This window comes from Rissa tridactyla, chromosome 6 (genome assembly GCF_028500815.1).
Source record: "Rissa tridactyla isolate bRisTri1 chromosome 6, bRisTri1.patW.cur.20221130, whole genome shotgun sequence".
In the NCBI taxonomy this organism is placed as follows: Eukaryota; Metazoa; Chordata; class Aves; order Charadriiformes; family Laridae; genus Rissa; species Rissa tridactyla.
The window spans coordinates 33,940,458-33,955,046 of record NC_071471.1 but is presented as its reverse complement, the minus strand read 5'-3'; the positions used below and the strand labels follow the sequence as shown (position 1 = coordinate 33,955,046).

Sequence of the window (14,589 nt, the reverse complement as noted above, 5' to 3'; positions counted from 1 at the left end):
AATATTCTTAAGCACATAAAGAAGAGGTATGTGCTTTATCAGACTACAGTTATTAACCCAACTATGCAGCAATTCAAACACAGTTAATGAACTTGGCTGTAATAGTTTTCTTTTGTGACATTGAAGGTTCCTGGATGGCAAACTGCTGGATATCAATAAAGAGTTTCAGCCGTACCTGGGGCAGGGGGGGCGCATCCTGGAGATCCGCACCCCAGACGTGGTGGCAAACGTCAAGAAGCAGGCACAAGCCGTAGGCTACACGGAAGGCGCGTTACTCGCTCTGGCCGTCATAATCATCCTTTGCTGTATGCCAGCGATTTTAATAGTTATGGTCAGCTACAGACAGTAAGTACTCCTCCTCCTTTCTCTGGTAGCAGCCTTGTAGTAGGGATGCTACACTTCTTAGCAGAACTGCTTTGAAAATGATCCTTCATTGCAAGGAAGTTATTATACAGGGGAATGTTTTTAATTTCCCTCTTGCCACAAGAGTTGGTCAATGCTCGATGTGGGCGGTGCATGAAAAGAGAAAATGCATGGGAAGTGCATCTTGCCGTCGTTCTGAAGTTGTGGTGCAGTTTTAGAACACGTGCCAGAACACGAGATCGAAAGCCAGAAGTTTGAAACACAAGTGTAGATTTGGAGCTGAATTCCATGCCAAAAAAAAACAAAAGAGGAAAAAGGTGCTGTTTCAATAAATTAATCAAAAATAAAATTGTGTAGCTCGGGCCAGATAAGGGGACTCGACTTTTTTTGTTTAAATCCTGCAATATTCACAGTTATATTTTTTTCCCTAGCAGTATGCTTCTTAATTGCAAATCTTTCATGAAGAATTGATTTTGTGCCATTTTAGCACTATCTAAAGCAGCATACGCCAGAGAGAACCTTCTTGATATTTCCACTCACCTCTCATAGACTCAAGAGGTTTATGTAATTGGGCTAATAGACTAATTAAAGGATCAACATCACTAACAAGTTCTTCTCAACTAAGCCTTTTCAGGTCCACTCATATTTAAAATCAATGCATTTGGACTTAAAGGCTGTATATTTATTCTTTAATTTCTTCTCGTGGAAGATTTCTAATTCCACGTGCATGCTCTGAGAACTCAAAGAATTAACAGTCATTACAGAATCAGCATATAAATAATTCTGTGCATCTTCCCCAGTGAATGGCTATATTCAACTTCTGCATATATCGGTCTGTACCACGCTATCTTTCTAACTTCATTTTAAAATTGGTGAACTAGCTGGAATGTAATGTGCCCTCATCCTGGAAAACCTCTGCTCCACAGGACCATGTGGGAAGGGGTACCCAGAGCCCTGCTGGATTTTTGTTTGGTTGGTTTTCTTTTTTGCTTGTTTTGTTTCTACGAAAAATGCTGTGGCATCTCCTCCCTTCATTGTGTTGAGGGCAACAAGGTGTCAGTGGCTCTGCAGACTCCTGCTGCAGTGTTGCATCGGTCTGTGGGAGGAGAGGGCACGGAAGAGCTGATACACATGTGTTACGGTCAAGCGATTACAGTCGGAATGCTGCAGTAGATGTGGTACAATACGCCAGGTGAGATTCAAACAGTGCAGTTTTCCTTTCTGCACTGCAGTGAGGAGTTAGTGAAGTGCTGTGTTAGTCATCATTTAAAAAGCATATCCTACATGAAAAAACAGCAGCCTGCCTGCGAGCACTCTGTGTACTGGCATCGCAAAAATTGCCAAGGATAGCCATTTCTTGATGGTTACTGTACTTTGGATTATATTTACATCCCAGTTTCTCCAAACAATTTGGGCCAAAGGAATAAAAATTTTAAAGGTGTTTGAAAGAGCTTGGCAAACTTCTGCGCCATTGGGATGATAGTGCATCTCAAAATGACAGTTAGTTTGTGTTTGTTGTTACCCAAATTGCCTGTTTCTTTAAATCTAATAGCACTATTTTTCCTTGGCATCTATTAGATTATCAACAGATTATCAGTCTCTTTTAAGAGCGTTAAGGAATCTGCCTAACTTCATTTCATCAAAAAACCCCCACATTTTTATTGTCTAGAAGTATGACTTGGAGTTGGATTTATAGCAGATCAATGTGAATAAACTATACTTTTATGAAAAATATATTACTGAAGAGTGCCAAAGAAAATAAAAAGAATTTTAGTGTTAATATCAACACCAAAAGCCTGTCCTGAGCCTTATGGTTTGTTTTTGCATTACAGCCTTTTTTCCTCCTTTTCAAAAGGAGTTTCAGTGTTTTTCCTGATAACATTCTGTCAAAGTAGGTGCTCCAGTCTGCCACCGAGTGTCGAGATTATAGCGGGATAAATGTAACTGTCATACCCACAGCACATATAATGGAAATATTAAGATTTTTCTCACTGTTAAACCTTTTTATGGGCAGTAGGTCCATTTTTCAGTGCTTTCCAGATACAGTGATCAGCTTACGAAATTTTGTAAAAATAATAGTTACTGAAAAGAAAACTCATTTAATTTATAAAATGATCACTGTTAAAGTGCAGCTCAGTGCCTACATTTATGATTTGTAAACAAGCCAGAAACTATCATTAGACGTTTCTATTAAATAGTGTCTTTGAAATACACTATCCTGTACAGCCCCATAAGGTAACTATAAATAATTAATCACAAAGACCGGCATCGTCTAAATAAAACCAAAAGTAATAGTTCACTCTTGAAGATGTTTTCTATAGCATTCTTGAAACACGTTAAAATGAGTTATAAAAATACCCCCCTAATAATGTCCACCTGTTAAAGAAATATTGTGAGGTACATTCAAGTTTTCACATCTTACTCTTTTCTCTGTGCGTGTGCGTGGCAGGGAGTTGTTTTCTGTGCGCCCAGAGCAGTTTTCCCCGCTGCAATTCATGTTTATGCTGACTGCAAAATTGTTTCAAGAGTATCACAAATAGCAGCTAAACACTGCTCAGCTCTGGAAATGAGGATTCTTTAAACATGTCATTAATTCTGTAATTTTATGTGTGGAATAATTAAGTAGCATCTAGTTTATTACTCCTATTAGGTTCACTGTTTAGGATAATTGTTGCAAACAGAATTCATTTAACCTTCCTTTTTATCTCTTTTTTTTTGCATAACAAAACAGATTCAAAGAGTAAGTACTTCTTTTCAGCTTTGTTTCTAACAGATTGCATAGAAATATTGATAACCTGCCAGTCTTTATTTTTAAGAAGAAGGGGTACTTGACATTCAGTGAGAGTTACTTCCTGTACTCCAGCTTGTTCCTGAACACCCAGTATGGCGAGGTTAAAAGTTACTTCTATGGCTACTCGGTGTATTTTATTACTGCATGCTAGCACACATTAAAGATACCGTGGTTCAGGAAATCACCTGTTCCCTGCAGAGAAAACGGCAGATATTTTCGTGTGTGTGGTATTTGTCAAGCAAGCGAGTGCATGTCAGGCTAGAGCGCACAGAGAGACTTCCCTACAAATGGTCAGGTATCGACCAGCCTCAAAAGCAAAGGGAGGTACATCAGTCAGGACACCTCAGTGGCGCTCCCCAGGTTACACATATTGACCACAGGCTTTGTTTTCTAGACAGAGAATAGAAATTTGTTTCATAGTGATAGTGAAAATAATTTTTTTCAGGAAGGCTGTTCATTGAGACAGAAATTGCCCAGCCAACTCTAATGAGAAAGGAGTTGTAAGTGATAAACCTTGACAGAGACTTTCTTTGTGTTTAAAATTACAGTTTCTTGGCACTTGGATGAAGCACTTGACCAAGAGCTTACTCTCTCCACTGTTAGTCTTGGGCAGCCAGAACAGATAAACGTCCTAATGAGAGCAGTGTCAAAGCTCGCACATACATTATTTCCTGGGAAATACCTTCTGCAGCAGTGACATGCTGCTGGTCGGGGGGCTTCTGTCTGGGGGGAGCTCTGGGATTCCATCAAGAGAGAACAAATAACAGAGAGCTGAAAAAGCCAGGAAAAGATTATCACATTATTACTTTTCTTCGAAGATGACATGTTTTGAAAACTGCAGGAAAAAGCATAGATAACTTTACGTCTTGTATTAGTGTATAGAGTGTTTCTAATGAGTATTTCTCCTTCCCTACGTGGCTTACCAAAGGCGACAGGCTGAATGTGCAAAGACTGCGAGAATCCAGATGGCTTTACCAGCAGGCAAACCAGCAAGCACTGCTGCCAATAACCTCTACGAAGAGCTTGGCGACAGCACCATGTGAGTATTCCTTGTGATACATTAATAAAACTGATAGTGAGCGAAGAAGCCGTGATTCACTTTCCAGGGATATCGCTTCATGCGGTCTAAGTCCAAAAGGCGTTTCTTCCCGAAGGGGTCTTTCCCCGGCTGCTTGGGGTTCTCAAATATCCAGAAAATAAATAGGATGACTCTGTAAGGAGAGAAAAAACCATTTAACCTGCTAACGGGGATTTCTTGTAGCGCATGGGGGAATCTCTAACAGGTTTTAGGTTGGCAGAAAGCAAGGTATAACCAGATGTTTTTTTCCTAGAGCAAGAGCCTCCAGCAGGCCATTGCTGCCAGCGTGAGCCAGGACTGGGCTCCTTCAGTGCCTTGGCAGATCCAGGCCAGCGTTGCCACAGCTTTCAAAGCTGTTCACTAAACACATCCAATGAAATTGCTGCCCCAAAGTCCCCATTTGTTCTAGTAAGAAATATTTTGTTGGGTAAAGTGGGGGGGTTTTGGTTCTAAATTTGAAACTGTCTGAATATTGAAATTAAAGATAAAGGAACTATCAAAATAGAGAAACCACTAGCAGTGCAATGAAGGTATCTTTTTCCTCTTATATGCTCTGAAATGATAATATAGCAAAGATGCCTACTTTTTCATGCTTCCGTAAATCTGAAGTTTATGGACTCCAATAACAGTTTAACTCTCAGTATGAAAATATTACAGCGGAGAATAGCCAATTAACATTCATATCATCCTGGGGGGTTTTGTTGATAAGCTTGCCACACTTACTCATCTAAGTTCGTATTTTAAAGCCAAGTAACGCTGAAGAGCGTAGCATTAATAATACGTTTGGAGGCAGGTAGAGAGAGCGCTGCTGGTGGTGTTGAGGGTTGCCCAACTCCTGCCCAGAAAAAATACTGTTTTCAAGCAGTATTTCTTTAGCTCAGAAAGTTGAAATTTTCCAGATGCTGGATAGATAGAGTTTATAAAATGTTACGGAGGCATGACAGAACGTATCACTGCTGCTTTAACTCTTGGCCATCTGAGTGCAGCCTCTGCTCGAAATAATTCCGGAGCTTTAGCTTTTCTGTGTAAATAGAGGTGCTATATGTGAAGGGAGGACTCCTGAATTTCCTCCTGTGCCTTTAACCTTCGTGGCATGTTACTGCTTGGGCAGGAAGGGAGGAAAAACGTTTGTTTGACAGTAGCGTATCTGCTTGTGAACCACCTGAGATCACAGCTGTACACACTTACACATGCAGTGGGGTACCCTGCTGGAAAAAAATCCCATTTCTTTTGAACTCAGTTTCTACTGAAATTAATGACTCGCTTCTACTAATTTTTCTGGCACTGATACTAAGCTGATTGTCTGTGGGAACTGAATATCCCAACGGATGACTCTGCGTTTTGTACTGATGAATACCTTATGCTAAACCCAGAACAAGCCTCATTTTGCTGGGTTTTTACCTGCAAAGATTTTTTTTATGTTTAGTACTGCAACATATAGCTGCAAATATACAGATTAGCAGTATTGATTTTGAGGCTTAGGTTTATGTCCATTTTGACTAAAAATAGGCTTTATTGCAGAAAAGAAGATGCCGTATTTGGAATATTTTCTCTTAGATGTCTTTGCATACAGCTAAGATATAACCATCATGCTAAGGAATTGGTTAAACATAACCTAGTAAAAATCCTTACAAGATACATGAAAATCCTTAAGATTTTTAAGAAAATAACATGCTTCAATTAAAATAATTACAAATAATCTTTTTTTTTTTCTGTCAAATATTTGATTTCAAAGCACTGGTAAACCATAGGAAATTATTATTTGGGAAATACCTGTTATTAACATTTTTCATGAATTTTAGTACAGTATTTTCTGTCTTTAGTTGTCCTAAGATAGTCATCGTTCACTTGCGGTGCTGCCTTGTCTCTTGTTTTCTTAATTTGGTGTTTATAGCAAATGAAATGGAACTACGCTCTTCAGTTTTAAATCTGCCTTGTCTCATAATTTTCATTTTTCTCTGTCTTTGGATACATAGGCATCAGTAAGTAAGCTCATTTCATTGTCTGAGTATTTGTAGCTAGTAGAAACGCTACTTAATTTTCCTTTCAGTAATTCCCATTAAACCCTGCAGTCTGTAACTCATAGCTTATTTGTCCATTGATCAAGTACAGGAAAGACATTTACTGTGAAGTTTCAATACTTCTGTGCTTCTTTATCCTTTTCTTGGAAGTAGAGATGAAGTATGATTACTGAACTTGAATGGTATTATTTCTAAAGCCAAATAGTCCTACTACCTTAGAAAAGCCAAACAGAACCACCACCGAGTGCACGCACAGAGGTTTGCTTTCAGTTCATAGACTTAAGATCTCACGACGGGATGGAAGCAAAATCTTTCTTGTCTGCTGTCTACAATTCCTTGCAAGGCAAGGACTTTTTCTTCAATTTGGTGAGCTGGTGTTTCTCATTGATTAAAATACCTATATATAAACAGAAAAAGATTGCAGGATAACCTCATCCTTGAGAGCCATCCTGTGAAGCGAGGAAGGAACTGAGAAGCTTTTGAAATAATCTGTTCCAGTAGCATAAAGGTTATGTCATCCTGCATGAGCCTTCTACTGGAGGGTTTCCTTCAAGTTCAGCATCACTTCTTTCTCTCGCCTCTGAATAGATTGAGGGTGCTTGACCAACCTCCAAGTATGCTGCTTTAGAATAAAGAATTAGTTTATTATTAGTGTGAATTCAATTGTTTTTCATACAGTTATTTTCTGCCCAAAGGCAAGCCTTAGGCATGCTGGTTTTTGGAGAACTGCAGTGCTTGGGGAGAGTTTATTCACTGGTATAACCCTTCGTGGCTTTGCTGGGTGTTATTTGCAAAGGGAGAGCGATCCCTGCAGTGCAGTGATGCTTCTCATCCATCCTCTCAGGTCCCTGTGACCATTAGGAAGCTCTAGTACCTCTGTGTGGGTGATCTCCCAGTCAAAACAAGAAACAAAAGTTAAGCAGCAAATGTGTTTCATTACCAAATGCAGGCTTTTGGGGGACTTTTACATATTAAATAACTTAGAGGGGATTTAATATCTTTTAATTAACTCCTGTCCAGTATCTAGTTATTTAAATTTCTCTTCCAGTTTTGCTAGAGAATATTTATTCACTAGAGGTTAAATTCCCATTAATTTAGATTTGGTAATATTTTCTGAGATATGAAAAAACAACACTAAAAAAGATGGAACGATCTGGCCATGAGATCTAAAACTTTGTCTTACAACATTCATGTAATCATGGAAAATGTAATTTTCCCCCTATTCCTTTGTTAATAAAGCCTAACCTTTTTTAATTGAAATTCTAAAGAATATGACTCAAATTTTCATAAGACAAGACGGAGAGTTTTTAACTGAGAAGGTTTTTTGAAACTATTGGACAGCACTAAGTCACTAAAAGTAGTTTTATATGGTAATTTGATTTGCATGTGTGTGTAGAAGTCGTTACCACTCATGCTATACTTTAGCTGCAGTTGCTTAACTGCAGGAAATAGGAAGATTTTAAGTAGGGCATTGAAAATGTAGAGGACCAGCATGAGGTAGAGGCAGTGAAGCTGGAAGTGAATTGCACAGAACTGGAACTCAGTCTTTATACCCCATTTCTACCATTGTCTTCCCTTACGCCATCGTGTTCTCATCATAGCCTGTCTTACAGATGCATTTAATGTTTCAGAGAGCTTTTAGAGTAGGTGTCCTTTTTAAGACTCTTTTTTTGACTTGGGTTTTTTTTGCATCCCCATGCTAGACAGCACGTCTGTTTAGTTACAATTAATTTGTATATGGCAGCAATGGAAATGCGTTTTGATTCTATCTCGTTGATGATGAGGGTAATCTCTTTGAAAGGACAAGGGTTTTGTTTTCAGCTCTGACATTGGCCAATGTCTTAAATTTTCACAGGCTGGGGGGAAATAAATTTATTTTCAGCCTCAAGTGAGCATTATTAAAAACAGGGCTCTAAGGGCATACTTTTCTACTAGGCGGTTTGCGGATATTGATTTTAAAATGCTGTTTATCTTAAAATCTGCTCAGAAGCTGGTGGTATTAAAAATATTTGAGGAAGGTAGGTTAATGTGGCACTTGAAGGTGTTAGACAAATTCCAGAAAATGGTGAGACCTCCTACTTCTGGTGTAGAAATTCAGTGTTATCCAGCTGCAGAGTTTTTTTCATTTAGTTTAACGTGGTGCAGAGATGAAATTCATACACATATTGATACTTCTGCATCAGTATACGTATCATCAATGCAAGAAAAAAAGCCCAGCTTGGTAATTCTTTAACAGTCAGTGTCAGGAGAATGGTCTGGGTCTGACGTGCATCTCAGCTGACTGGCTTCAGCTCCTGTTGGCCACCTCACAGCAACCCTACAGGTCTGTGCTTCAGGTGTGCCCAGGTGCACCGCTGGCTCCTCCTGGGGACACAGTTCCAGGCTCACCATCGGCTCAAACCACGGTCCCAATTTTGTGTGTCACCTACGGCCAGTCCTTAACAGGCAATGCAAGCACACCTAAAGACTGCCTAATCGTACACGTGGTTTACAGAATAGCAGAGTTTAGATGCACAATTATTATAGAATATGTTTAACATAAAAATCCCCGCGAATATTCTGTGTTGGCTGTGTGCAGGGCAGCACAGTGCCACTGCCATTTGAATGATGGAGACACAATTACACATACATATATAAATATGTGTGTATATATATGTATATGTGACTCATGGTATACATATCATGAGTCCGTATTATCTCACAGATAAATCGCATCGCATAACTACGTAGCACTGATATTTTGTGTCACTGGGGAGATAGGGTACAGTATTGACTGATACTTTTGAAATCTAAGGGATTTTTTAAAAAAAGAGGTTAGCTTATCTTTGAACTTGCTGAGTAGCTGAAAACTGGTTTCAATTTTTCTCCCTCCTCGAGTCCTTCTCCCTTAAAGAAGATGTAAAAGTAAATGTCTTGCCCAGTAGTCTAGTAAATGTGGTCTTTCTGTTGGATAGTAGTAGCTTGCTAGAAGTAATTTAATGGCTCTGATTCATATCATGAGTTATTTTTTTCTCTCTCATAAGTATCTGTGTCCATGCATGTTTCCTCACATGTGATTATCTTCTTTTCTTTCAAGTCTTTTTCTTCTCTACCATTTCCAACAAAGCAGGGGAAAAAAGTCAGTCTTAGAAGAAGGAGACCGTCAGAGAGTTATAAGCAGCTTTGCTTCCCGTGCTATTGAGGCTCACAAGCAATCTAATATCAATGGATCGTTGAACAATAATCTCCCCAAATCTTCAAGTAACATTACCTTTTTATCTGATGAGAACCCATTAACTACTCAAAACCCATTGTATGTGGAAGGTGTCATTCAAAGTCCCGCTGCTGCTGAGTTTCTACGGAAAAGAAACGATACTCTAGATACTCTCTCTCCTTCAGGACTAGTCTTGAGAGATGCCTCTTTGGGAGGCAGTCACCGTGCGTGGACGGTACCAACTCACGTTACTAAGAGACATGCGCCTGGTTCTCTGAGTAGGCCAGTTATCATGGACCCCATTCAGTGGCAACAGGAGAGACTCAAAGCAGAGAATGAAGGAACCGAAGATCAGCATAGCAGTGTTGATACTAGCAGTCCACTATTTCAAAAACTAAGTGGCCCCAAGTTAACTGTAAAAGAGAAGGCCAGACAGTTTGAGCAGCAGGCTTTGCAGGAAATGAAGCAAGTGAGATCTCCTGATGTGAAATCCATCCGATCACCAACACACAGCATCTGTTTCCAAGAAGGAGAGAACGTACTAGAGCAGTCTCCTAAAAGTGTGGTTGCTTCTCCTTGCCTTCGCTCTTCTCCTCTGTCCTCTCCAACGCCTTGTGCTGAAGTAGTTGAACCGGAGGCCTCTGCGGTCCCCTCTGTAGTCGTCACTCACCATGACTATCCAGAAGAACTTTCTCCTCCACCAACGCGCAAACCAACTCCTCCATCTTTTAGGATAAAGAAATCAGTTTGCCAAAGTTTTCTAGCTCCTCAGACCAAAGAAGTTACAGGAAGCATTCCAGATCCACCTAAAATTCCCCCACCCCCACTTCCACTGCTGCCACCTCCACCGCCACCACCACTTCCATCCCCTCCTCTGTTGCCACCACATCCTCCGCCTCTTCCCACAGTTTCTCTTTCTTCTTCTTCTTCTTCTTCTTCTTCTTCATCTCCTTTTACCACCCAGCACCTCTCTCCTGCCAAGCATTCAAAATCCCCTGCCAAACAGCCAGCTGTACCACCACCGGCCACAGTGCCAGAGCCTCCTCCCCGTAGGGAGCTGAAAGGTATTCTTAAAAACATTCAGAATTTAGCGGCGATCGAAAAGTCTGTGGCCAACATGTACAGCCAAATAGACAAAAACCACGTCCTGCCCAAGCACGTTTCTAAGCTCAAACCAATTGCAACACCAGAGCTGCCAACCCCAGAACCTCTGCCTGAGCCCAACCAGCAGAATGGCAACTTGAGCTGTGTTGTGGAGGAGCTTGAGAAACGCTTTCCATCTCAGTCGACAGCACTGTAATATTTACGGTTGGATGTTTTCTGCATGTAACGTTTTGAGTGAGATGACTCTAATGCAGCACATGGTATCTGCCTCAGACTCTCTAGAAATTCAGACCTTTTTCCCTTTCTCTGCTGTATATCACTACTTATTCAGTCCTAATCCCAAATTGCGAGACATTGTCTTTCCTGTTCCCTTGGAAATTTGTAATGTATAATAATTCTACAAGTTGTTTTCTCAGAGCTACATCTTACTGTTCTATGATGCTGGTTCTTAGTCTGTTTACCAAAAAGACTTGGGGGAAACTGTCCATTTTTACCCAAGGATCGGTCATAAACGGCAGAGGGCTTGATACTGCTTTATGTTAAGCAGCCTTCACTGTAGGTACTACTATCAGTAAGCAGAGTGGTTTTTCTGCAGCTGTAATTGGAATCTCTTGCTTTGCCCCTAAAATGTACCACCTGGGAGGAATCTTACTGTCAGATATTGGATGTCAAAGAAAGCAAGTACTGGTAGCAAGTGGGCTCAGCGACAGTGAGCCGGAGTTATTGCAGTAACGCATCTTCGTGTTCGGTGGGAGGTGACGCAGCACTCTGCTATGCTGGCACGCTTTCTTTCAGCTCACATTTGCATCTCAAGTCAGAAGAAGGGGTTTGTCTTGATTTGTCAGTAAACCTGGCCGTCTTCCCTCCTGTTACCTATGTTCTGCCTTCCATTGCATTTTTTTATATTGTAACTCCATGTTAAGAGTTTTTATTTTGTAAATTTCTTTAATGTACAGAGCATTTGTTTGTTTTTTATTTTGCATGTGCTTGTTGTTGGCGTCTCTCTTTATCTTTCATGCTAGTTTGCCATGAGCTTTACAGCTGAAACATCTTGCTTATCTTAAATGGTAATAAAGTCACTCTGATTAGTGTCACCAAGTGAAGATTTTTCGTGTACTTGTAAAAATCCATGTAATACGGATTTACTTACTGGCTTTTTTTCTCACAGACATCTAAATCAGACCTTTACATTAAATATGTCAATTATAGTAAATTAGCTTGTCCTTTGAGAAGAATGGTAAGTAAAAGCAGTTCTGGCATTTCAATGAATGTTAGTTTCGTTCAACTTGCCAGTTCCCTTTTAGTCTTCTGCCAAAATTCAAAATATTTGTGTTTAATATGAGAATTTTTAAAAACATATTGGGAAAGGCAGATATTACATAATGAAGAAAAACTAAACTCCCAGTTCAGTATCAAATGTTGTAAGCCTGAGCAAAAAGGTAATTAATTATTTATCATACTGTCTGGAGTTACTCAGCATTTCCATGGTGCTTGGCTTTTTCTCTTTTCTTTTTTTTTTTTTTTTTTTTTTTTTAATCTGCAGTTAGGACATGTATGGATGCTTCAGTCGGAAACTGATGAAGGTAGTTTCTCTTTCTTTGTCCCAGAGCCAAACTCCATGAACTCCCATCACACAACTTTTGCTTGATACATTAGAATTTCTCTTTGCTTAGAACTCTTGTTGGGCTAGACTGTAGTTCCAAGACACGTGTCGTTGCTAAATGGGTGAGGGGAATGATTATTGATTTTTGCTGTAACAGAATCTGAATAATTTACGAGACACACGCATGTAGAATATCTGCCGATGATGCTAAATTCTCCAAGAGTGGCACGATGGTAACACCAGCAGCAAATTGTCAAAGGTTCAGCAGCTGTTCGGTAGAGAAACTTTTCAGATTTAAGGGTCAGAATTTGTAGATGGCTTACATGTCTGCTTGCTTCAGTGTGTCTGCGATGGTCCAGGCATGGAGAGAGTGGGACAGTGGAAAATGTGCGGAGATGAGCATGAGACATTATTGGGCTAAGCGTGTTCAGAGTGGATCAACCCTCAAGGCAGAGATTTGAATTTAAGTACCCAAATCCCACTTTAGAGCTTGTAGACTCGTAACAGATGCTTTTGTGAAGTTCATGACATCATTAGTGAAATATTAGACAAATAGGACCTCATTTTGCAGTCTCTAGTGTCATGCAGCAAAGATGCAGGTGTTTAGTTATTCACAGCTTAAACTCCAAATGTTTTATCTGGCTACAGTTATTTGTGGCATTCCTTAAGCAGAAAGAATGGCCATCACACAGGAGCTCCTTTTTAAATATTTTGTTTCGTCAGTCTCAGAAGAGTCTCGGGGGGGTCATGGTAATCAGCTCTTCAGTAATGAGGAAACCTTTATTAAGTGGTAAAGTTCACAAAACCTAGTTTCATTTGGTCTGGAATTAATGTAACCTTTGTTCTCCTGCTGGTTTTTTGGCTAGCCTTTGTTTAAAAAAAAATCATTCTATTAGAACAGGAAAGAAACTACACAAATAGCACGTATTTTTAACCTACCCCAGGGAAGTTCTGTCCCATTGAGATGTCTGGATGCTACTGCAGTTCTGCAGCACTACAGCGTATTTTAACCAATATATTAGTTGGTAAGAAGTTGAGCATGTGTAAACTTACTGCCTCCTCTTCAGGTTGTCTTATTGGGTTAATTAGGGTCAGAAGTGACCCTGGACATGTCTCATCCTTTCATCATCAGCTTGACTGGGTTGAGTTCTGAGCAGGAGCAGAGATTGCATCAGTGGAGACTGCTTCTTTGCAAACCGGTTTGCAAAGCTGATACCGAGCAGTAGCCCGTCAGTACTCGCCTCCCTTCCAGATTCTTTCTCCTCGGTTCCAGACATGAATGGCAGGAAACCTCAATTTTAAGAGTGAGGGCAAATTGATAAGCAGCTGCCTTCTCTGAGTAGTATCCGTAGTATTTGGGGTTTATAATGCTTTTGCTTTTAATATGAAAACAGCTATAAAGTATGAAATAGTAAATGCCTGCTGGGATGCCAGTAATTGGGGAAATTGTTGCTTTGGGCAAATCACAGTTCCTTTAACCTATGTTAGCAATGCAGTCCTGTGAAAGGTTGACATATTTTGTACATGTAAATTCATTCTTGTTTTATCTTTCACATTAAGTACGAGCGGCACATACTAGCTGTCATATTATCCTGCATCCTCATAGGCACTATGTCCTTGCCTCCCATTTTGCATTGAAGATTTCTCTCTGACTGACTGCAGTGAAGTCTGGCTGATAATGTTCATCCAGAAGCAATTCCTCCCTCGCTGGAGAGCTTTAATCCGTTCCTGGAAACAAATGATGTTGTTTTGACCTTTGCCTTTTTGTCAGAATAGATCCTTGTGCTGTATTGAGTGAATGGATGTTTTTTGTCTTTTGGGGGCTTTTTTTTTCTTCTAATCATGGCCACACAAAACTCTAAGAGAAGTATAAGCATCTCTCAAAACACAGCATGGTGCTATTTTTAAGAAAGTTGAATTCCAAATTGAATGAGAATTACTTACGTTACGCTTTTAATCTGCAATATAGTGACTACTCGAGAGCAATTAAGATTAATAAGCTTACTTATCCTCTGTGCAACACAAGACCTTCCTTATCTGAAGATTGCGGTAGGCGATACGGAAACTAAATACAGTGTTCCTCAAGTGGGCTTTGAAAAGTCACAGATCATCTTTTGATGATAAATCTTCATTTCAGTTGTTCATTAGTTTTTTTATTATATGGGCAACAGCGTTAATTTAATGCTGATAATCAATTCCATGTGTTGAATATTAATAGAAAAACTTTATAGATGGTGATATTAAAGAATTAAAAGGACTTCTACTCTGTTCTTTATTATTTGCGCAAGTGTAATTAAAGAATTTCCCTAGACTATCCTGTCTGTGTACCAGCTTAAGCTCAATGTTATTTTGAGCATTTACCCTTCCCATCTTAAAAAAAGAAATTTAAAAAAATCCAGGCTTATCCCTAATAATAATGGTAAGACCTAAATTGCT

General features: G+C 39.7%; 1 protein-coding gene across 17 annotated transcripts in view; it reads left to right on the top strand.

Moving 5' to 3' along the window:
• PCDH15 (protocadherin related 15) overlaps window positions 1–14,589 on the top strand; it is an 827,643-nt gene that overhangs the window by 800,406 nt on the left and 12,648 nt on the right. For all 17 annotated transcript variants that reach the window (XM_054204839.1, XM_054204838.1, XM_054204854.1 and 14 more), the window contains 2 exons: window positions 127–345; window positions 4,083–4,193. In XM_054204839.1, coding sequence (XP_054060814.1) covers window positions 127–345; window positions 4,083–4,193 — 330 coding nt within the window. The remainder of the gene's footprint in view (window positions 1–126; window positions 346–4,082; window positions 4,194–14,589) is intronic.